Source organism: Triticum aestivum, chromosome 2B, assembly GCF_018294505.1.
Source record: "Triticum aestivum cultivar Chinese Spring chromosome 2B, IWGSC CS RefSeq v2.1, whole genome shotgun sequence".
Classification (NCBI taxonomy): domain Eukaryota; kingdom Viridiplantae; phylum Streptophyta; class Magnoliopsida; order Poales; family Poaceae; genus Triticum; species Triticum aestivum.
Genome location: NC_057798.1, coordinates 589,352,402 through 589,374,691, shown reverse-complemented (window position 1 = coordinate 589,374,691; position 22,290 = coordinate 589,352,402). Strand labels below are relative to the sequence as shown.

Here is a 22,290-nt window from a genome sequence, read left to right as displayed (position 1 = left end):
CGGCACTCATTACAGATGGCAAGGGGGCTGATCAAGTTAACCATGAAAAGCCATCTTGTAGTGTTGAGCATGAACATGACGAGTTGGAGGGTGGACCAGAAAGTAAGAAGAAGAAATCAACACCACCCAGCGCAGAGAATTCGGCAGTGTCTGCGGGGCAGCGCTGCCAGAGCCGGTGATTTGTATAAGTTGGAACTGCCGGGGGCTTGGGAACCCCGAGCCAGTTCGCGAGCTTCGCAGTGTTGCGAAGCAGGAAGGGCCTGCCCTTGTCTTTGTCATGGAAACAAAGATAAAGGGGAAGAAGGTGGAAAACTTGCAACGTACTTTGGGCTTTGCTGGCAGCTTCGGTGTGGACAGCGAGGGATTGAGTGGTGGCATTGGATTATTTTTGTCAAGAGATGTCATTGTCAGCCTGAAGAATTACAGCAGTAGCCATATTGATATCACCATTCAGAGAGCTGATCTTTCTAAACCGGAGTGGAGGTTTACAGGTTTTTATGGAGCACCACGAGTTGAGGACAGACACCACAGTTGGCGGTTCCTAAGAACTCTGCATAATATAAGCCATCAAGCTTGGATGTGTACGGGCGATTTCAATGAGACACTCTATGCAACAGAGCACTTTAGTCGCAGGTCCAGGCCGGAGTGGCAGATGAGAGCCTTCCGGGAGGTCACCGAGGAGTGTGGTCTCTAGGACATGGGCTGGTCGGGTGCCCCTTACACTTGGGACAACCGACAAGGAGGAAATAGCAATGTTAAGGCGCCCCTAGATCATACATTCGCAAATGAAAAGTTTAGGGCTCGGTTTGAACAGTCTCGAGTTCGGCATGTCAACTCAATTGAATCTGATCATTGTTTTGTTGTGGCTGAAATAAGAAATAATATCACAATACAGGGTCAATGGGGGCCAAAGCCTTTCCGATATGAAAATATGTGGCAAACCCATTGTGATTATGATCAAATTGTTGGTGAAGCCTGGTCTCGGCACCGTGGACAGGAGGGACTCCAAGGATTGGCACATACACTTTCAAAACTTCAAGAGGACCTTGGTTCATGGGGAGCCCGAGAGTTTGGTGATCTGAGTAGGAAGATAAAGAAGCTGAAACAGCGAATAGAGAAACTTCGGCTTCGGTCTATTGGGCAGGGTCCATCTGAAGAAGAAAAGGGCCTAGTTAAGAAGTTGAGGGAGGCTTTGTACCAAGAAGTATGGCTAAAGCAAAGATCGAGGGTACTTTGGCTACGCTCCGGTGATCGGAACACTGGTTACTTCCAGGCCCAAGCGGCCTAGAGAAGGCGTATTAATCATATAGCCAGCCTTAACCATGTGGATGGATCAGTGTGTAACAACTTAGATGACATTAATCAGGAAGTGCACTCGTTTTACCAACATCTATACCTGTCTCAAGGGGGTGCTGATTTAAGTGAGCTGCTGCAGTTCGTGCCACATAGAGTTTGGCGGTCATGAATGAAGCGATTGCGAAACCCTTTGAACCTACTGAGATTAAGGAGGCGCTTTTCCAAATGGCATCGTCCAAGGCTCCTGGTGTCGATGGGTTTACTACAGGTTTTTTCCAGCGCCACTGGAGTGTTATTGAGGGCGATCTTATGCCTGCGCTGCTGGATTTTCTAAATGGGGGAGAACTACCTGCTGGGTTTAATGACACATCTATAACCTTGATCCCCAAGGTGCGTAATCCTCAAGATATTACACAATTCCAACCCATCTCTCTTTGCCCGGTTCCTTACAAAATTGCGGTAAAAGCCATCTCCAACTGGATGAGGGTTTGTCTGGATGAATTGATAAGTGAAGAACAGAGCGCGTTTTTCCCCGGGCGTTTGATTACAGACAATATTCGTGTTGCTTATGAAAGTATACATGCCATTAGAAGACGAAAGAAGGGGAAAAATTATGTGTGTGCAGTGAAACCTGACATGATGAAAGCGTACGATAGAGTTGAATGGCACTTCTTGGAGGCCATCATGATCAAGTTGGGGTTCTGCTCATCCTTTGTTTGACTGATTTTGAAGTGTGTTTCTTCGGTCAGATTCACGGTGAAAGTGAATGGGGAATTGCTACCTTTCTTCACCCCATCAAGGGGGTTGCGGCAAGGATGCCCTGCTTTGCCATACTTGTTCCTACTGTGTGCAGAAGGCTTCTCCTCTCTGCTCAAGTATTATGGAGGGAATTATATTGATAAGGGAGTCAAAGCTAGTCTGAGAGCTCCATGGGTAAACCATCTTCTCTTTGCGGATGATAGTCTTATCTTTATCAATGCTAATATTCAGAGTTGCACCAGGCTTGCTACTATCCTCAGAATTTATTCGCAGTGTTCAAGACAAAGTGTTCATATGGGCAAAAGTTCAGTTTACTTCAGTCCTAATACTCCGGCATTCAGAAGAATTCATGTGAAGCAAATGTTGGGAATTGATAACGAGGCATTCAGTGAACGTTACTTGGGACTTCCAACTGCTATTGGCAGGCTCACAAGTGGCACATTTGATTACATGGAAGAACGATGCAGGGGGGAAATGAATGGTTGGTCAGAACGGACTATGGCATGCGCAGCGAGGGAAACCTTGCTCAAGTCGATCATTCAAGCCATCCCGGCGCACAGTATGAGCTGTTTCTTACTTACTAAGAAAATTTGCTCAAAACGCACTTCCTTAATGGCTAGATACTGGTGGGGCAGTTCCTTAGATAAAAGATCTATGCACTGGCTATCTTGGGATAAGCTTACAATACCAAAATGTAAGGGCGGAATGGGATTCCGTGACTTCAATTTCTTTAACTTGGCGATGCTAGGGAAACACGGTTGGAGACTGATGACTGACCCAACTTCCTTGTGTGCCAGAGTTCTCAAGGGGAGGTATTTTCATGATTGTGACTTCATGCATGCTAGTGCACCCTCGAATTCATCAGCAACTTGGCATGCTATTATCGCTGGGAGAGACGCCTTGAATGTTGGACTAATTAACAGGATTGGGGGTGGTTCGAGTGTATCTGTGTGGGATGACAAATGGATTCCGGGTACTTTGACAATGAAACCTATCGTCAAACCTGCGAACACTTCAGTACAATTTGTGAGTGACTTAATTGATGATGAGAACTGGTCGTGGCGGATGGACCTAATTTGAGACACCTTTGTTCCTACTGATGCAACAGCTATACTAAACATTCCATTGCGGTCAGGAGGAGGAGCAGATTTCTTGGCTTGGGCTTTTGAGAAGTCCGGCATCTACGTTGTCAAATCAGCGTACCGTGCTCTCATGATTCAAAAAGAGCGTTCTGCTCTAGAAGAAGGGCCGGCTGCAGGAGCCTCAAATGCAAATGAACAGTTGTGGAATCGCTTGTGGAATCTCAATGTAGTACCCAAGATTCGTGTTTTCTGGTGGAGAGTAATTCGGGGAATCCTACCAGATGAGAAAACACTACACCGGCGACATATTCGTGATATTAGTCGGTGCAAACTTTGCTTGGCAGCGGAAGAGGACCTAATGCATGCACTTATACACTGCCCGCATGCCAAGGGTTTTTGGGATGAAGCTCAGCGGTGGTTTGATTTCAAGTTACCTCAACTACATCCTGATACATGGGCGCGAAACATTCTTTGTGAACCAATGTTCACTGATCAGGTCCGGGCGAAGATAGTGTTGGTTATGTGGATTATTTGGCATTCACGTAACAAACAGACACATGATGAAGAAGGACTCAATCCGGCCAATGCGCTCAAGATCATTCGAGAGAACCTGGCCCTATTGGAACTACCAAAGGCCTTGGCTCTTCCCGGGTATGGGTGGCGCCCCCCTGATGGTGCTTGTGTGAAAATAAATACTGATGCTGGAACTGACAGCAGTCTGGAGAAAGGAGGGGCGGGCGGTGTAGCTCGCTCTTCGTCGGGCTTCCTTGGAGCATGGTGTAAGCCTCACGTGGGCGTCACAGACCCTCTGATCGCCGAAGCGCTCTCTTTGCGTGACGGTGTGATATATGCTACACTCTGAGGTTTTCAAGATGTTGTGATGGAGACGGACTGCCTGGAGGTGATAGACCTCTGGAACACTCGCCACAACTCACGTTCTGTTGTGGCACCGATTCTAATGGAAATTGGGGAGCTGTCGTTTAGTTTTAACTCTTTTAGTATTCAGCATGTTTCTAGATCTTCCAACCTTCCGACTCATCTTTGCGCCAAGCGAGCCTGTTCACTGCAAGTGAACGAGGCTTGGACAAATAATGTACCTTCGTTACTGGTTGGTAGCCTCATGGCGGACTGTGCCAGGTGTGCTTTTGTTGAATAAAGATACCCAAATTCTCTCCTGCGTGCACGCGTGTTTTTACTGAAAATGTAGGCAGGGGATTTCCCATTAGCCAGCGCTGTGTATGACCCACGGCCAGCACCCGGACAGGAAAGTCTGACGTTCAGAAGTTACATCCAGCCAAAAGCTAGCTAAACTCATTGAATGGCCAGACATCAGCACAGAGTGATGCATATCCTTTTTGCTTTAAATTGCGTGCCGACTCATTGAGTCGGGTCTGACAATCAATGCCATGTATGCGTAACTAGGAATAGGATGATCGATGCAACTGTTATACCAGTATACACGAAACTGAACATGAGGGAAATAGCTCAATCATCGGAGACATGCTGCAGGAGGATGAGACCTTCACAGCATACGGACTCTTTGGCTCACGCTTGGAAAAAAGAACTCTTGGGTTCAGAGAGATAGTACATAGCCGTAGTGAGTGTGATCCCAATCACGCTAGACTGTGCGGACACAACGACACACGCACGACTAACTGAACAAGGCAATACGTGGGCTTCGTCGAAGCTTCAGAGTAGTACTACTGGAACTGTTTTTCTTTTATTACGGGTGGTACTACATCCGATCAGTGAGTCTAATCCAGTCCAACCAACCACGTGGAAGTGGCGCAAGTTGATCAAAAAACAATGATATACTACCACGGGGCACGGGGACGACGATCGGTCGCCATTTTGAACGTCGCGATCCCGCACCCAACCAGAGAGGTCAAGTGGATCGCAAGGAAGGGAGGAACAAGCGCTGGCGTCCGGCGAGGTCGTCGCCCCAGAAAAGATCGCACATCACTGACCGACCGGTCCGTTTTCAACGCCGTCCGCTCCCGTTGTACTGCAGCGCCCAAACTTCTCCCCGTTTTGTACTTCCGCGCGCATGCGGCAGCCGCAGTAGTACATCCCCACCCGTCTCCGCTCGTATAAATCCCGCGGCCCGCCCCGCGTGCGTCCGTGTGGGTGTGTGTCCGCGCGCCGTTCGTTCCGCGAGCCGAGTCGAGCGAGCGGGCAAGGTGTGCGTGGCGGGTGGTGGGTTTTGGCAACCAGACTGCAAGAAAACCAGGTGAGTCGCCTGGACGGATGCTCGTCAGAGTTCTTGCCTCTCGGACGCTACGTTTCCATTTTTCGCTCCTTGTGCGCGTCATGTGTTGATCCTTCCTATAGTTTCACGTGCTCCTCCTCATCCTCTCACTCATTTCTTGCCATCTCTGGAGCAGAGCGGATGCACCCAGTCTTCCTTTGCGTTTTCTATTATTACTTAAAGAATCTTTTGCAAAAAAAAAGGCAATTGTTTGTTTAATATGCTACTGACAGTTGGAGTACGTTCATCCTGGGTTAGTCAACAACCCTTCACGTTACCACTGCTGGCCGGTGCACGCACAAGCGCTGCACATGGACTACGCCTTATGGCTAGCAGTATATTTGTTTTTGCGCGCACGCATCCATGGGCTCACGGCGTTTTCATCCCCGCAGCGCAGCCGCCGCCGCCGCCGCCGTCGAGGAGCTCGAGCTGCTCGCCCCGAGGGCCTTCGCGGGCGCCGGAATGGACCGCCACGACCTGGGCGCGTCCGGGGAGATCGAGAAGACGCCGCGCGAGGCCGCCGCGCCAGACATGGAGTCGGAGCCGGCGGCGGCGCGCGCGGCGGAGCGCGTGCCGCCGTGGCGCGAGCAGGTGACGGTCCGCGGGATGGTGGCGGCGCTGCTCATCGGCGTGGTGTACACCGTGATCGTCATGAAGCTGAGCCTCACCACGGGGCTCGTCCCCACGCTCAACGTCTCCGCCGCGCTGCTCGCCTTCCTCGCGCTCCGCGGCTGGACGCACGCGCTCCACCGCCTCGGCATTGCCTGCCGCCCCTTCACCCGCCAGGAGAACACCGTCGTCCAGACCTGCGCCGTCGCCTGCTACACCATCGGCTTCGGCGGTAAGTCCATCTCTCTCGCGCTGGCCTGATCGAAAATCAATTCATTACCCCAATTGAGCATCCCCGCCATTTTTAGATCAAATATTGATTACTAGTTTGCTAGTAACTAATTCGTGCTCTGCGCTGAATCCTGGGCATGCAGGTGGGTTCGGGTCCTTCTTGCTGGGGCTGGACAAGAAGACGTACGAGCTGTCCGGGGTGAACACGCCGGGCAACGTGCCGGGGAGCTACAAGGACCCCGGCATCGGCTGGATGATGGGCTTCCTCCTCGCCATCAGCTTCGTCGGCCTCCTCACCCTGCTTCCTCTCAGAAAGGTACAGTACAAACCATTCCATTTCCATGCTCCTGTCCTGTGGTGAGCCGCACTTGCTGATTTTTCGTGGTCGTTGCTGTTACTGTCAGAAGAACTGAAACTTTGGCATTTCTCGCAAGACCGTAGCATCAGGGTTGCGGTCACTGACGGCGATTAGTCCTCCAACTCCTGCCCAAAAAATTATCTTCCCCTGTTCTCACTTGTTAATCGGAATTTCAACATCGACGACCAACCCCCGGGGGTCATCGCTTGCTACAATGCTGTCGGAACCTCCCTAGTCTACATTTATTTTGTTCTTGATCAGAAAGATATTCACAAGCAAGTGATTTTGTAGTCGCAATCGCTCTTCAGTTTAACTGACGATCTGGTGAAACCAAACACTTTCAGGTACTGGTCATCGACTACAAGCTAACTTACCCAAGTGGGACTGCCACTGCCGTCCTCATAAACGGGTTCCACACACCTCAAGGAGATAAGAATGCAAGGTCCGACCCTCGTTTATTCCCCCTTCCTTTTGCGAGAAAAGCACCCTCGTTTATTCCCAGCTACGATGAATCAAATCGTGTTTTAACTGTGTAAAAACGCTTTAGAAATGGATGGCTCGGACTGATTCAGAATTTCTTTCAACCTTTACCGCAACAGGCAGCAGGTTCGTGGGTTCCTCAAGTACTTTGGGATCAGCTTCTTCTGGAGCTTCTTCCAGTGGTTCTACACCGGCGGCGACGTCTGTGGGTTCCTCCAGTTCCCCACCTTCGGGCTAAGAGCCTGGAAGCAAACGTAACGCCTACATGACTCTTTTTTCCCTCGCTGAATGAACAATTTTCAAGTTTCGGTGGTTGAAAATGTATCAAATACTTCATCGTTTTAGCTCCTCGATTCCACTGCAGATTTTTCTTCGACTTCAGCCTGACGTATGTTGGCGCCGGGATGATCTGCTCGCACCTCGTCAACCTCTCTCTCCTCTTCGGCGCCGTCCTCTCTTGGGGCGTAATGTGGCCGCTCATGAGCAAGCAGGAGGGGAAGTGGTACTCAGCCAAGGCGTCTGCAAGCAGCATGACAGGCCTGTACGGCTACAAGGTGTGTGTCAGTGTGTGTGTTACTGAATTCAGGCACAACAGCTTAGACTGTCCCCTCCATCCATGTCCAGGCCTTCCTCTGCATTGCGCTGCTCATTGGCGACGGCTTCTACAACTTCCTCAAAGTCATCCTCGTCACCCTCAAGAGCATACACGAGAAATCGCAGCGCGGCCGTCTCAACAGAGGTGAATTATGGTATTACAAGATTTGTTCGCGTTTCTTTGATCTGTTGTTAGCGATGAAATGAACCATGCTGACGTCGCATCGGCGTTGTAGTGGCGGATGAGGACTCGGTGGCCATCGACGACCTGCAGCGCAACGAGGTGTTCAACAGGGACAACATCCCGGCGTGGGTGGCCTACGCCGGCTACGCCCTGCTCAGCGCCATGGCGGTGGTGGCCATCCCGCTCATGTTCCGGGAGGTGAAGTGGTACTTCGTGGTGATCGCCTACCTGCTGGCGCCGGCGCTCGGGTTCTGCAACGCCTACGGCACCGGCCTCACCGACATGAACATGGGCTACAACTACGGCAAGGTGGCGCTCTTCGTGTTCGCGGCGTGGGCGGGGAAGGACAACGGCGTGGTGGCCGGGCTGGTCACCTGCGGCCTGGTCAAGCAGCTGGTGCTCGTCTCCGCCGACCTCATGCACGACTTCAAGACGGCGCACCTGACGCTGACGTCGCCGCGGTCGATGCTGGTGGGGCAGGCCGTGGGCACGCTCATGGGCTGCGTCGTGGCGCCGCTCACCTTCTTCCTCTTCTACGAGGCCTTCGACGTGGGCAACCCGGACGGGTACTGGAAGGCGCCCTACGCGCTCATCTACCGCAACATGGCCATCCTCGGCGTGGAGGGCTTCTCGGCGCTGCCGCAGCACTGCCTGCAGCTCTGCGCGGCGTTCTTCGCCTTCGCCGTGCTGGCCAACCTGGCGAGGGACTTCCTGCCGGGGCGGTTCGGGAGGTTCGTGCCGCTGCCCATGGCCATGGCCGTGCCGTTCCTCGTCGGCGCCAGCTTCGCCATCGACATGTGCGTGGGGAGCCTCGTGGTGTTCCTCTGGCACAAGCTCGACGGGAAGAAGGCCGCGCTGCTCATTCCGGCCGTCGCCTCCGGCCTCATCTGCGGCGACGGGATATGGATATTCCCGTCGTCGCTGCTCGCGCTGGCCAAGATCAAGCCGCCGATGTGCATGAAGTTCACGCCCGGAAGCTAGAGGATCGATCCACACAGCGTCAGATTACATAGGCGGTCTGCATATAGAAGCAAATAACCAGAGCATTTTGGGGTTATCATACCATTACGTTACATAGAGTGATGCCGGGTAAATCCGGCGACTTGTTTATAAGAGTCTAGACTCTAGGGGGTCGTGTATACTGTACATCAGCAGAGATGTCGAATTTTCAGAGCGACGAGAACAATTGCTTGTTGTCGCCTACAGACTACAAAGAATATGGTGTCTTATCTTCGTTTCTTAGAGAATCTCTAACGAATCCCACTAATTTAGAGGAGTAAATCGTCGAGTAGTCTTTTAGAAGAGTACATTTGCTCCTGTAAAAAAGTGTCGTTTTTAACCGGTTCGCTGGACTTAACGGAGTATAACTTGCATTTGACTCGTACACGTCGAGGCGAGCGGGCACGCCGGAGTCGTGAGTCCTCGTCCGCTACCAAATGCATCTCACACACATCACACTTCGGCCGCCCCGGGTGAAAGACGAGCCGCCCCGAGTGGTGGGAGTTTCGAATCATCCCGGGGTACCTGGAGGCGCCATCCGCTCCACGACTTCCTCCAGTGGCCGGAGACCATGTTATGGGAGCTCCGGGTGGAGCTCAAGGACGACCTGACCGTGCTGGAGAACCCCGCGCACTCCATTGCCGCAGCAAAGGCCAGGGACAAGATCACGCACAATCTCCTGCATCATGGCCTTGCCAGCTCCGACTACAAGAGGCTGCAGGGTGTTGGCAGGAGATCGACGAGGCTACGGGTGTTGGCGGTGGCTGGCGGAGGCCAGGGTGTTGGCGCCCAAGTAGATGCGGCCGAGCGATGGGCGAGAATCGAGGCAAAAAAAACAAAAAAACCTCTGGAAAGGCCACCAAGGATAAATTATCCTCCTCTAACCGTTAATAAGCAATCTGTTAGGTGTTTTCCGTTATAGGCGATCCGTTAGATGCTGGTTAGAGGAGAAAAATAAATTTGTCTTCCTCTAACCAATTATAGAGGATCGGTCAGAGATGCTTTAGCCGTGTTGAGTAACGTGATTGTATTAGGAAACATAGCTTAGACTAGGAAATATTCTAGCTTGCCTTGTACTTCAAGTAGATCATGTACTCCTATATATATGCCCACGAGGCTCAAGCAATACATGAACTATTCCACCAAACCTCCCTCTCCCTTCTAACATGGTATCTATCCCAAGTCGATCTAAACCCTAGCCGCCGCCGCTTCCGCACCCGCGTGCCGCCCCCGGGGCGGTCGGCCTCCATGACCGCCGCCGGGGGCCGCGCCGTCCGTACCTAGGGTTCGTCCGCCGGCCGTGTTGGCCGGCTGCCCTAGAGAGTTTTTTTTCCCGATCCTTTGATCCGGGTTTTCTCTCTCTCGCCGGTCGCCTTGATCAGCGTCTACTTTTTGGTTTTCCGGTCTATGTGAACCGGTTTGCGTCGCCCACCGCCGCCGTCGACCCCGTGCGCCTCTACTCCAACACCGGCGCGATTGGCCGGCTTCTTCACCGACCCGGCGGCCTCGCGCGTCGTCCGCGCGTCTGCCAGTCGGTCGCTCCGACTCGGCGGCCTCGCACATCGTCCGCGCGTCGTCTCGCCGGTCGCCCCGACCCGACGGCCTCGCGTCATGCGGTGGCCCTTCACCGTCGCCGTTCGCGTGACGGCCCACCCGTCGATCTACGCCGGCCGTGATCGCCCTACTCCGACCGAGACTCCTGCATCACCCCGACCCGGCGGCCTCGCGCCATGCGGCGGCCAATCATAGCCGCCCTGCCGCCCGTCGCCGCCGGCTTCATCTCGGACTCCGCCCCACTACGCCTCCACCGAGCGGCGTCCCCGACCTCGCGCGCGATCGGCTTGATCACCCGCTCGCCTCCGCGATCCGCCTCATCTACGCCGCGCGACCGACCTGGCCCGTCGGTTACGCGCGCCTCCGCAGGTCCCGTGAAGATCGTCCCCGAGTTCAGCGCGTCTCTCCACCAATCGAGCATCGGGCTGCCGCGGCGTCGCCTCGTCGGGCCGCAGCGCCGCCGCCCCATGGTTTTTCTCCCGGCTGCACCGACCTGCGTCACCGCTGCGTCGCCCCTCGGGCCATAGTGCCGCGTCCCGCGGTCCCCCGCCGCCCCGAGGGCGTCCGCTCTAGGCCGTCCCGTGGCTGCATCGACCCTCGCGCCGCCGCTGCGTCGCCCCGTCGGGCCGTAGCGAGCGTGGACCGCCGCCGTCCCGAGGCCGTCCCTGCCGTTGCACCGACTCGCGAACCGCCGTTGCGTCGCCCCTTCAGTGCGTCGTTCTCCCGTGGTATGCGCCGCGCCGTCTCCCTTGGCGCGGGAACACCACCGTCCGCGCCGGTCTTCGTCACGCTGTCAGGGTTCTTCGCCTACTTCGAGCACCGCCGCCGCACTCCTAACCTAGCCGCTGCCGCCGCCGTCAGGCCGCCGCCGCCGCTCTTCTTTGGCCGCCGCCGCCGCCCGTCCACCCCCTTCGTCTTCGTCCAAGCATCAGCCCGTCGCCAACGTCGCCGTCATCTACCCCGACCACTTCGTCTACTCCGACCACCGTTGGTGACATCGGCCCCGCGCCGATGGACGCCGCAATCGTCGTCGAGTTCTTCTCTGCTGGCCCCTCCGACTTCTCCGACATGGCGTACAGCTCGTGCAGGTCCCTCGTCTACGCATGCCCGGTGCTGGCAACACTGATGCGTGCCTTCATCCACGACGTGTCCCCGGGCCTGGCAAGCCTGGTCGACACTTCGTCAACTTCGTCTTCATCCGTCTACGCATGACCGGTGTTGGAAACACCGGCGCATGCCTTCGTCCACGATGTGTCCCCGGGCTTGGCAAACCCGCCGCGACGCGTCGTCAACAACATTTTCTTCCCGGCGCACCCCTACTTCGACACCACTGCGCCCATGCTAACTCGGCGCCCTCTTGCGCCCGCGGCTCTACGGCGACTTCCTCGACACCGGCCACCTCGACTCGACATCGACCACGGCATTCTTCGCACGGCTACCTCAACCACGGCTCCACCACCCACGCTCTTGGCTACATCGACAACGGCACAAAGGGCTACCGCCTGCTTGAGCAACCTCGTTGGTTTCCACTCCAGCCACGACTCCGCGATGCGTCGACCGTTACGACTGTGGGGGGGTGTCCGTCGTCTTGCCTTCGGATTCTTCTCCAGTCTCACCGTCTGTGTCGCTACCGTTGTGACTACGGGGAGATGTTGAGTAACGTGATTGTATTAGGAAACAGCTTAGACTAGGAAATATTCTAGCTTGCCTTGTACTCCAAGTAGATCATGTACTCCTTTATATATGCCCACGAGGCTCAAGCAATATATGAACTATTCCACCAAACCTCCCTCTCCCTTCTAACAAGCCGGAATAGACCAAATCCCTGATTAATCACTTGTGCGTCGAATCGCTACCTGCAACGCCGATCGCAGCGATGCCTTTCAGCAGATTCCGCCGGGTCTTCTTCCACCTGCTGTCCATGTCGTGGACTAGTGCTGTCGCCCACCCCAGCGCCATATTCTTCTTCCACGGGCGTTTTTTCTTGGCTCCATGCGCCGAGCGAGTTAGTCCCCGATCGTGCTCCCGCCGGACAGGTCGGCATCAAGCGCCGGCCACTTTCGTCCACTTCGCCGTGGTTCGTTTGTTCAACTTGTCCATCCAGAGATTCTGCCTCCTCCCACGAGCACCACAGCTTTACGGGATTTCGTTTGGCACATTGCCTCCCCGTCTTCCCTTTCCCGCTTGCGTGCCCGCCTCACCGCCATTACCCGGACCGGCCGGTGGGAAGCTGACCTATCCGCAGACACACTGAACTGACGCGCCGGTGGTTGTTCGTGGAAGCTATTCCTATTCCCCTTTTGCATGGCTGCAGTGGGTCGTCTCGTTTCTGGCCCCTCCATTGCTGTCACCTCGGAGGTCGGCTCGCACCGATTCGGCGCAGAGCTCCGAAGCAACATGCGAGGAGAGAAAGAATGTGCAGTTCGGCGAACAGTTTGCGTCATCTTCTTATCGCTCGGGCAATGGATGTAGCAATCGGACAATGTGCTTCCGTTCCGTGGTCGTATGTGTCCGGATAGGCTCGCTCACTGAATGATTGGATGAAGTGGGATGCTGTACGTGTGCGTGCTTATACTGTTGCGATAACGAGGAATAAATCTCGGCCAGAAATCGTGCTGGCTCCACTTTCGCTGCGCCTGCAACTCACGCAGAACCGACTGGCCAACTGTATGGATGTGCTCATAGACTTCTTCTCATGCGCCAAGTCCATGAACGCGTGTCACGTTCTTGCTCATGAGCTGGTTAGTGCGTGAGGGCTGTTGGGAGTGATTAACTGGAGCACGAACGGGATTTCTCAAAAAAAAAAATGTAGCACGAACGGCTCGACAAATGAGCCTAAACCTAACCCTAGGCGACTTGGGCAAATTCTTCACTGCAGGTTTTGCCGGCAAGCCTGTAGATTCGCCTCCCCGTGCCTTCGCTCCGCTTAGTTGTATAGTTTAGGCTTTTTTTAGTCTTTCCAGGAGCGGCATTCGGCCGGATGGCGGTGTTTCTTCTTTGAGTTCGTCTCTGAGGTTTCTATTCTTCTCGAGTTCGTCCGTCTTGACGTACTCGGCGGAGCTCCGGCATAGATTTCTACCGTCACTTTGGGACGGTGAGGTTAAGGTTTCATGTCATGTGGCGAGATTTAGTGTGAGGTGCTTCATATCTATGCAAGGGGTCAATGTCGACGACTGTGGCTTTAAAGTGCTGGTCCTTAGGGCACGTACACGAAAACTTTGCAGCTGTCATCGATGAGGTCAAGCCAGTACCTTAGGGTCTCGGAATCTCGATGTAATTTTTATTAAGTTTGAGATGCTTTGTACTTCTAGTGCACTTTTATAATAGATCTGATCATTTTCGTAAATAGAAGGACAACTTGAAATTAAAAAAACACAATTATGCCTATTCTTATTTGGGAATAAAATGATTTTATACCCTTCCCGCACCCGCAACGCATGGCCACATCACCTACTGATCTACACAAAATTATTGATGAAAGTTCGAATAATACCACAATTATTGAATACAAGCTAAATATTCATACGTTGCAGTGGAGATAGTATCTCTCCACATCGATATGAAGGTACTTTTGTTACGAGCATGGGCGTGAAGCTGAAATAATAATAATAATAATAATAATAATAATAATAATAATAATAATAATAATATAGAATCACCATTTTGAGGAACATGATTGAGAGTCACAAGTGGTTTTACTAGCAAAGAAAGTCAGATGCTCATGTGTTTTTTTAGATACTCATGTGTATTGCTTTCCTAGATAACAGTAATAATAATAATAATAATAGTAATAGGAGTAAGAAATAATAATAATAATAATAATAATAATAATAATAATAATAATAATAATAATAGTATAGTAGTAATGGTAGTATTAGTATTAGTAGTTGTAGTTAATAATAATAATAATAATAATAATAATTAGGAAAGAAAATCACATGCTCATTTCTTTCCTACATGCTCATCATGTGCTAATGCGTCACTTCCTTGTGTGTGTGTGTGGGGGGGGGGGGGTTGTATCTCTGCAAATGTTATATTTTCACTAATGTGAGATATGGCCCGCCATCGCCTCCTTATCTAATGATGTGGGTTGTGGGCTAGTGGCAAATGCAGGGGGTAGTTTTTCTTTTGTATATTTTGGGTACCTTTTTTTAATATGGTTTCACGATTTTAGCATGGGATATGTTTCTCGCCCAATTTTTTTGTGTACTTGTGTATTTCTGTTTTCGTTCCGCTAGGTTTTGGTGCATTTGGTCCAGTTTTCTTACTTTTCATTCCTTTTCCTTTTTGTTTCTTCCCATTTCCCATTTCTATTTCTTTTTTTCTATACTGGTTTCTTATCCTTTTCTACGACTTCTGTGTAAATTTGGTTAATTTTAAAAAATTGTTCACATTTTTTTTATTCTCATGCACATGTTTGAATGGCACAACATTTTATATGTCATGAAATATTTTTCTCAAATTGTGCGATTTTATTTACCTTTCATAAACACTTAAAACATTATCATGAACATGTTTTAAATGTGTCAAAAACACAATATCTTTTAAAAGTCATGAGTATTTTTTTGGAATGGTACCAACTTTTTTCATATATCGTAAACATTTTTATAAAATAGCGCAAACAAAAGTTGACATTTATGAACATTTTTTAATGATCATTTGTAAAAACGTATGGACATTTACCCTTTATTCATAAATGTATATAAAAATTTGAAAATATTATGAAATTTATTATAAATGTACTCACAGTTGTAAGTTTTGATAAACATTTATCTAAATGGTGAAACCTTTTCAAAAAATTCATGAACATTTTATTAAACTCATGAAGACTTTCTTAAGCTAATATAATAACATTTTAAACTATACGAAAATTATTGGTGTTTTAACGGAAAATACTGAAATTTTAAATTATGTGAAATTATTGGCGTTTTACGCAAAATAAATTAATAATTATAAATAGAAAATTAAAGAATAAAAACAAAAGTTGGAAAAAAAAGGAAAAATATCAACTTTTTCGATGGTACGAAAGTTATGTACGTGCTGGGACTTCCGCACCAGGGAGTGTCGACTGTGAAGGGTAACCGTTGCTCTCACATATAAAAGGACGCGCCCTTGAAACTAATATTGATCTTAATAATGGGCCAAGCCTGGGGAAAACTATGGGCTCTGGTGAAGTCTGGGCTCATAGCCTCATAAGGTCCTAATTCGGCATTTTGTCCAAAAAAAAGCTAATTCGGCATTTTACCGACCACTAGTATAACGCCCGTGCGTTGCCACGGGCTCTTCAAAATTTATAATCAGTATTTTTCATTTATCATCCCCTCATATTGGGTGATTATGGGGTGCTCTAATTAGAAACACAACAATCAAATATTAGGAAATTTCACCGAACGAACAACAACGAATAATACGATATCTATCAAACGAATAAAATGAGGTCATATTTTTGGTCCGTCATGCACTTCTGTTGAAAAGTGCCTATCCCTTTTAGAATCAACCCACTGTTTGCTCGCACGCAAAAAAAATACATCTCTAAAGTGGGAAACCGATCGGTGCCAAAAAGAACTCAAACTCCTATCCAATCTCGACTTCGTGCTCTTCCACTTCCATTGATAAAGATGGGACGTCAAGGGTTTCATCATGATGACCTCGAGCAGCCGCCGACATCCCTCCCCACATCTACCCCTACCCCCTGCTGCCGCTTGCACTGTCCTTGCTCCTCGAGGGAGCTAGGGACACAATGTTCTCTAGGATGGGCATGACCAGATCCACGAGGAGGCCACATTCTTCCATGGGAACCCAACCAAGCACACCACCCTCCGCAACCATCCAATCCCAGCCTAACAAAGTCAAGACCCGCCATCGATCCACAAATCAGGCTCGCCGCATCCAGGTTCACTGCAAGTCTGCGACGAGTCTGTAGTCGACATCTTGACTTTGGCTATCCCCACGGAAGAATCATCGGATCCTGCTTACTTTTACCATCACTTCGTCTCTTCCCAAGGCAGCGACACCACCCAGCCAATCACCACCACCGCTTGCGGCTTGCCTACATAAAATTATATGAGAAATCCCCACGGCGGTGCTGTAAGATCACCTTGGCGACCTCGACAGTGACCGACTGGTCTAAGATATAAGCTAGCCGCTCTTTGTAGAAACCAATAGAAGTAGGCATGTGACCCAGATTTGTTCTTTGGTGTGCATGTGTTTCTTGCTGCCCACCAGCTCTTGTCTACAACTCGCCTATATTTGTACCAGCTCTTGGTTTACAACTCGCCTATCTCCATGCTCGAGAATCTGGAGTGTAGTAGTTAAAAAAAAGACCAACTTTATACTCATTTGATAATTCAACGTGCATGGGCATGCACCGGATGGAATTCACGCTCTATGTAAAATCTGGAGTGTAATGACCGTGGTTGATGAATGAAAGTCTTATTTCCGCAAAAAAAGAAGTTAAAGGTGAATATATTCCTCATGTGTAGAGTACAAACAGAGCATATAGTGATTGAGGTGAATACATGCCAGTACTAAAATCTTCTAATTTCTTTTGATTGAATCCAAGTTGTCTCTTTTCTTTCGATTCAGCAAAGCTAGTTCAAATAAATAGGATTGTCTATATCTTAACTCCTTTGCCAATTAAGCTTCAAAATTGCAGTCTGATTCAGAAACAATCGAACGATTGTGTCGTTAACTCCAGGAGATTCTCGTTAGATCTTAGGAACGCTGCAAGCCATCATATTACTACTACTCGCACACTGATATTACTACTACTCGCACACTGATATGGACAGACCATACAAGATCAAAGGTACGTAAGACAAGGTCCTCTAGATTATGAAAAATTGTTTGCTTCGCCTCATGTGAGACGGACCCCGAGCTATTCTTCAATGGCGCACCGCGCGCACATATTTGGCGGCGAAGTAACTCGTTATCCTAAGGACGTCCCCGTCAAGCCCATCGACAGCGTCACCCTTTTCCATCTCCCCGGCTGGACCTCGCCGAGTTTCCACCGTCGACGGCCTGCCGCCGCCGCATTCTGCTGCACGAAGGAGATCAACGACGGTTTAGACGTGCACGGGTGCAGCAGAGCAGATCGACCGACGGATCGGTTGACAACACGTACCGTCGCAGGCCGCGTGGCCGTGGTGGGGGGCGGCGGCGCTCGAGGTGCCCTGCGCCTCGCATTCGCAGGGCGAGACGGTGCTCGTGGCGCTGGTGCCGATCTCCTCCTCCGGACGAACGAGGAGCCAGCCGTCCAAGCTGGGCGAGGGAGCCAACGGCGGCCTGCAGCGCTGCCGGCTCGACTCCTTGCAGTAGGCGATCGCGCTCGCGACGGCCTCCTCCCTCGCCCGGGCGGTGCCGTCCTCGCCGGCGGCGACCCTCCCGTCCGGCTTCGTCGCCCGGCCCTTCCGTCTCCCGCGCCCGTCTGACCGCTCGTCCGCAGCACCGGCGCGCTGCAGATTTCTGGCGAACCTGTGCAGGCACCGCCTTAGCGCGTGGCCCTTCCGTGCGGCCGTGTCACCGCCCTCCCTCACCGGTGAGCGCGCGCTGTTCGACGAGCTGCTTCGGGCGCCGAGCAAGGAGGAGGAGGTGGACGACCTCGACGCCGGGGAGGAGCCCGGGTCGGAGGCCACCTTAGCGTCGCCAGGGCCGAACGCCGGCGACGAGGAGCTGCCCTGCTCAACGCTCGAAGCGCCGTCCGTGGTCGCTGCCGTCGCCACGGCCGGCGCCATCGCCGCCCACACGGCGCACGGGAACATCCACGCCATGACGACCTGGAAGAAATGCATGGTGATCAGGAGCACTGGGGTTTGCTTGCAGGCCCTTGTGCACGTAGTACGTCCTTGTATATATATACACGTCGCGATTGCGATCGCGTTCGCCTCCGACTCCGGCGGTGGTTGCAGGGGGGGGCACGGCGGCGTCTGCGGGCGCGTGATTTCCGAAATCCGAGATGCCACAGCGAGATTGCCAAAATCCTGTGGCTAATCTATGGAATACTCCGGCGGTTCCTTCCATATACGGAGGGAGTACTAATTACTGCACGGTTTAATTACTCGATCGCTGATTTATCGGATGAGCTAGTAATGCGGACGGATCGCTGATTTATTACCATATTCGATATTTCCTGAGTTATGGCCTTACCATACCTGGATTGATTTATTACTATACGTGGATTAATTATGATTATTACTATATGATTTATTACTATACGTGGATAGCCTTACCATACCTAGTGGTAATTTAAATTTATTACCATATTCGATATTTCCCGAGTTATGGCCTTACCATACCTGGATTGGTAGCCTTTGGGGTAATTTAAATTTATTACCATATTCGATATTTCCCGATTTTTGGCCTTACCATACCTGGATTGATAGCCTTTGGGGTAATTTAAATTTATTACCATATTCAAAATTTCCTGAGTTATGACCTTACCATACCTGGATTGATTTATTACTATACGTGGATTAATTATGATTTATTACTATATGATTTATTACTATACGTGGATAGCCTTACCATACCTGGTGGTAATTTAAATTTATTACCATATTCGATATTTCCCGAGTTATGGCCTTACCATATCTGAATTGATAGCCTTTGGGGTAATTTAAATTTATTACCATATAATTGCCATATTCAAAATTTCCTGAGTTATGACCTTACCATACCTGGATTGATAATTAATATACGTGGATTAATTAGTCTACGTTCCCAGGAGGCCAAACAGAAATCAAAAGATGTGATGTTCAGTTTATTTATCTGATAGGAAATGCTCTCTAGTTATATTATTACAGTTATCAGTCTACAAACTGAAAGGCATTGTGCTATTCATGACAGTTCTCTTGAACTTCTGATGCAAGAATGCAAATTCGAATGACAAGAATAGACGGTGCCCCTTAATATAGACCCAAAATTAATTTAGTAAACCCATTGATCACAAGATTTTCCGACAGAAACACGATAGACTTCCCGACCTAGCCCTAGAACGGAACCCGTAACGTCCCCCGCCGCTCGGTCCCCAGCCCGCACTGTCGTGGGCGCCTCCCACACCGGCGGCATCCCTTCGGGGTCCCCAAGATGACGAGCGATCCGGCGCGGCGGAAAGGGCTGGCACTGAGGAGCAGCGACTCGGTCGGGAGCCTGGCCAGCGCCAGCGGCTCCCTCCATCATCGCCGCCCTCGGCCACATCCAACGCGGTCGTCGGCCACGAAGAGGCGGACGAGCCCGGCAGCAGGGTGTTGTCCCTCCCATCGCTTTCATGTTCGACTACTCTTCCTTGGATCGCCTACTACCACAGATGCAGGGATCCTCTTGACTCACACGCCGACCATGCCTCAACCAGCGAGCATCGGCACATCGCCGGCGCGCTCCTCTGTGCTCTCCCTCCTCTCTTCCATGGTTGGCACAAGGGAGGGATGAGACAGGCAGGAGAGAGCCTCTTTATCTAGATCAGGCAGGGGTTAGGTTTGGAAAGAGTAAATCAGCTGGAGCGATTGAGGGAAGGAGATCGGAATGGAGCAGGGCGCGATTGAAGGGTATGGCAAGAAGAACTTTTTTGGAAAGCTTTGATTCTGGTGATAATTACCATATTCGAAATTTCCTTAGTTATAGCCTTACCATACATGGATTGATTTATTACTATAATTATCTCAAATATGATAATTGTGATTTAATTGTGATTGATTGTGATTACTATAATTACCAAAGTTTATAGCCTTACCATACGTGGATTAATTGTGATTGATTACCATAAATACGTTGGGTATTGTCGGCCAGACGAGAAAGAGAAAAACCGGTGGGAGGGGGGTGGTGGGTGGTGGGACGAAGAAAAACCGGTTGAAAAAAAACCGGTTGAAAATAAACCGGTTGAAAGTGGGGGAGACTATTCAACCAATTCGTCCATTAGGAGTAGAGATTACCATACATAGATTGATTTATTACTATAATTATCTCAAATATGATAATTGTGATTAATTGTGATTGATTGTGATTACTATAATTACCAAAGTTTATAGCCTTACCATACGTGGATTAATTGTAATTGATTACCATAAATACGTTGGGTATTGTCGGCCAGACAAGAAAGAGAAAAACCGATGGGAGGGGGGTGGTGGGAGGTGGGACGAAGAAAAAACGGTTGAAAAAAAACCGGTTGAAAATAAACCGGTTGAAAGTAGGGGGGACTATTCAACCAATTCGTCCATTAGAAGTAGAGATTTCCTCCATCAGCACGGAGAATCACAGTCGAGACAAGTCCTATTCTCCCATGAGTTGGCGACCTGGCTAGATCACCCACCATGAGAAGACATCACATCTCTGTTGCTTGACTTCTGCTATGCACTAGGACGCGCAATCACATCAAAGCGGCCGGGGCCTTTGGTCCAAGCTGAAGTACAATTAGGCCTCTGAAAACCCAATGCAGTACAGCATCTGTACTACTGCTTCCGTCTTGTGCAATTGCGTGCTCAACCGAAAGTTAGCCTCATGGGCGCCTAAGGGCATCTTCAGCCGTTCGGCCCCCCAGGGCGTCTAAATTCGGCATCCTGGGGGCGTGCCGGCGCTAACTCGGCCTCTGGGGCGAGCTAGCTCCCAGTCACGCACCCACGCGCCGGCCCCAGGACGCGGTAAATTCAAACTTGGCCGTTCCCGCTCTCAAGACGCCGCAAGTCCGGCGATCGGGCATAGTCTGTCGTTACAAAAAAATCAGAGCGCCGCCGCCTCGGCGGGGTCATTCACTCGGCGGGGTTGGTCCCAGGTGTTGGCGGAGTCGGCGTGCGCGAGCTCGGCGGTGTCGGAGCTGCTTCGGTGTTGGGCTGCGTCGGCGCGGCTTCGACACTGCTGGGCAGCGACGTAGAGGCTTCGCTCGGGCTTGGCGTCCGTGCGGCCGTGGGCGTCGTCGGAGTCATGAGCGTTGCCGTCGGCAGCTCGCTCAGGATGAGGCCGCGCTGCACCAGGTACCACGCCTTGAACTTCTCGTCGTTGCTCTGGAGCATGTCCGCCCCACCCATCAGGAAAGCCATGTCGGTGTTCCTCTTCTTCGCGGCGACGTTCGTCCGGAGCAGGTCGAGCTTGATGGCGTTGTTCTTCATTAGCGCCGACCACCACGCCTCGGTCTTCTCTTCGCGTAGGACGGCCCGGGCCTGGACGTCGGCGAGGCAATGCTCGATGGACTCCTGCACTCGCGCGGTTGCCGCGTCGGCGTTTTCCCCCTGTTCCGCCTGTCGGCGGTGACTGCTTCCCGCCGCTGAACTTCCACCCTCCACTCGACGTTCGGCAGGCCCGGCGGCTTCGTTGGAGGCGCCCTCGGCTTCCTCTGTTTCGGTTGGGTCACGGCGCCTGTCGCGGTCGCCGCCGCGCGCGGCATGGAGTACTTCTTCGGCGGCATGGCGGCGGGATGAGAGCGGGGTTGGCGGGAGAAAGGGGGGAGAATGGCGGGAGCAAGGCGAGCGAGCGGGAGGGAAGCAAGGAAAGCGGCAACAAAACGGCGGGAAAAGGCCCTCGGGTCGCCTCCAGTGCGGGCCCACGCGCCTTTTTCATTTGCGCCGGCTCCCCAAGCGCCCCCAGGGCGCCGGGTTCGGCCTGGGTCCGCCGGCACCAGTTTTGACCCGAGCCGGCGAAAAACGGGCTTCTGGGGGCGCGATTGGGGCCTTTTTTCGGCGCCGGCGCGGCGAAATCGCTGGAGAGGGCCTGTTGGGGGCGCGGCTGGAGATGCCCTAACACCACCACCAAATGATATAGTGCTAGAGAAGACAAAACAGAATACTGGAACGAATGGAGGTTGGAGGAGCACGATACAGGAGTACGTAGATGAGGGGCCAGACCAGCTAGCTAGGCTCGCCTTGTGGAAAAATGAGAGAAGAAATAAAAGCTAGGCTGCATATATACGCTA

The 22,290-nt window shown here is 51.5% G+C and overlaps 1 protein-coding gene across 1 annotated transcript; it reads left to right on the top strand.

Moving 5' to 3' along the window:
- Nucleotides 1–5,748: 5,748 nt before the first annotated feature.
- LOC123046187 (probable metal-nicotianamine transporter YSL16) lies at nucleotides 5,749–9,079 on the top strand. The gene is made up of 7 exons (XM_044469492.1): nucleotides 5,749–6,226; nucleotides 6,369–6,541; nucleotides 6,928–7,025; nucleotides 7,183–7,317; nucleotides 7,428–7,617; nucleotides 7,688–7,802; nucleotides 7,894–9,079. Exons 1-7 carry the CDS (start codon nucleotides 5,749–5,751, stop codon nucleotides 8,820–8,822), a joined length of 2,118 nt encoding a protein of 705 aa, XP_044325427.1. The 3' UTR covers nucleotides 8,823–9,079.
- Nucleotides 9,080–22,290: the final 13,211 nt, after the last annotated feature.

Excerpts from the sequence above, each read along its gene's own strand:
- LOC123046187 (XM_044469492.1), top strand. The coding sequence starts at position 5,749 with ATGGGCTCACGGCGTTTTCATCCCCGCAGCGCAGCCGCCGCCGCCGCC. Across the intron at positions 6,542-6,927 it reads CCCTGCTTCCTCTCAGAAAG|GTACTGGTCATCGACTACAA; the intron begins GTACAGTACAAA and ends AAACACTTTCAG. Across the intron at positions 7,318-7,427 it reads CTAAGAGCCTGGAAGCAAAC|ATTTTTCTTCGACTTCAGCC; the intron begins GTAACGCCTACA and ends ATTCCACTGCAG.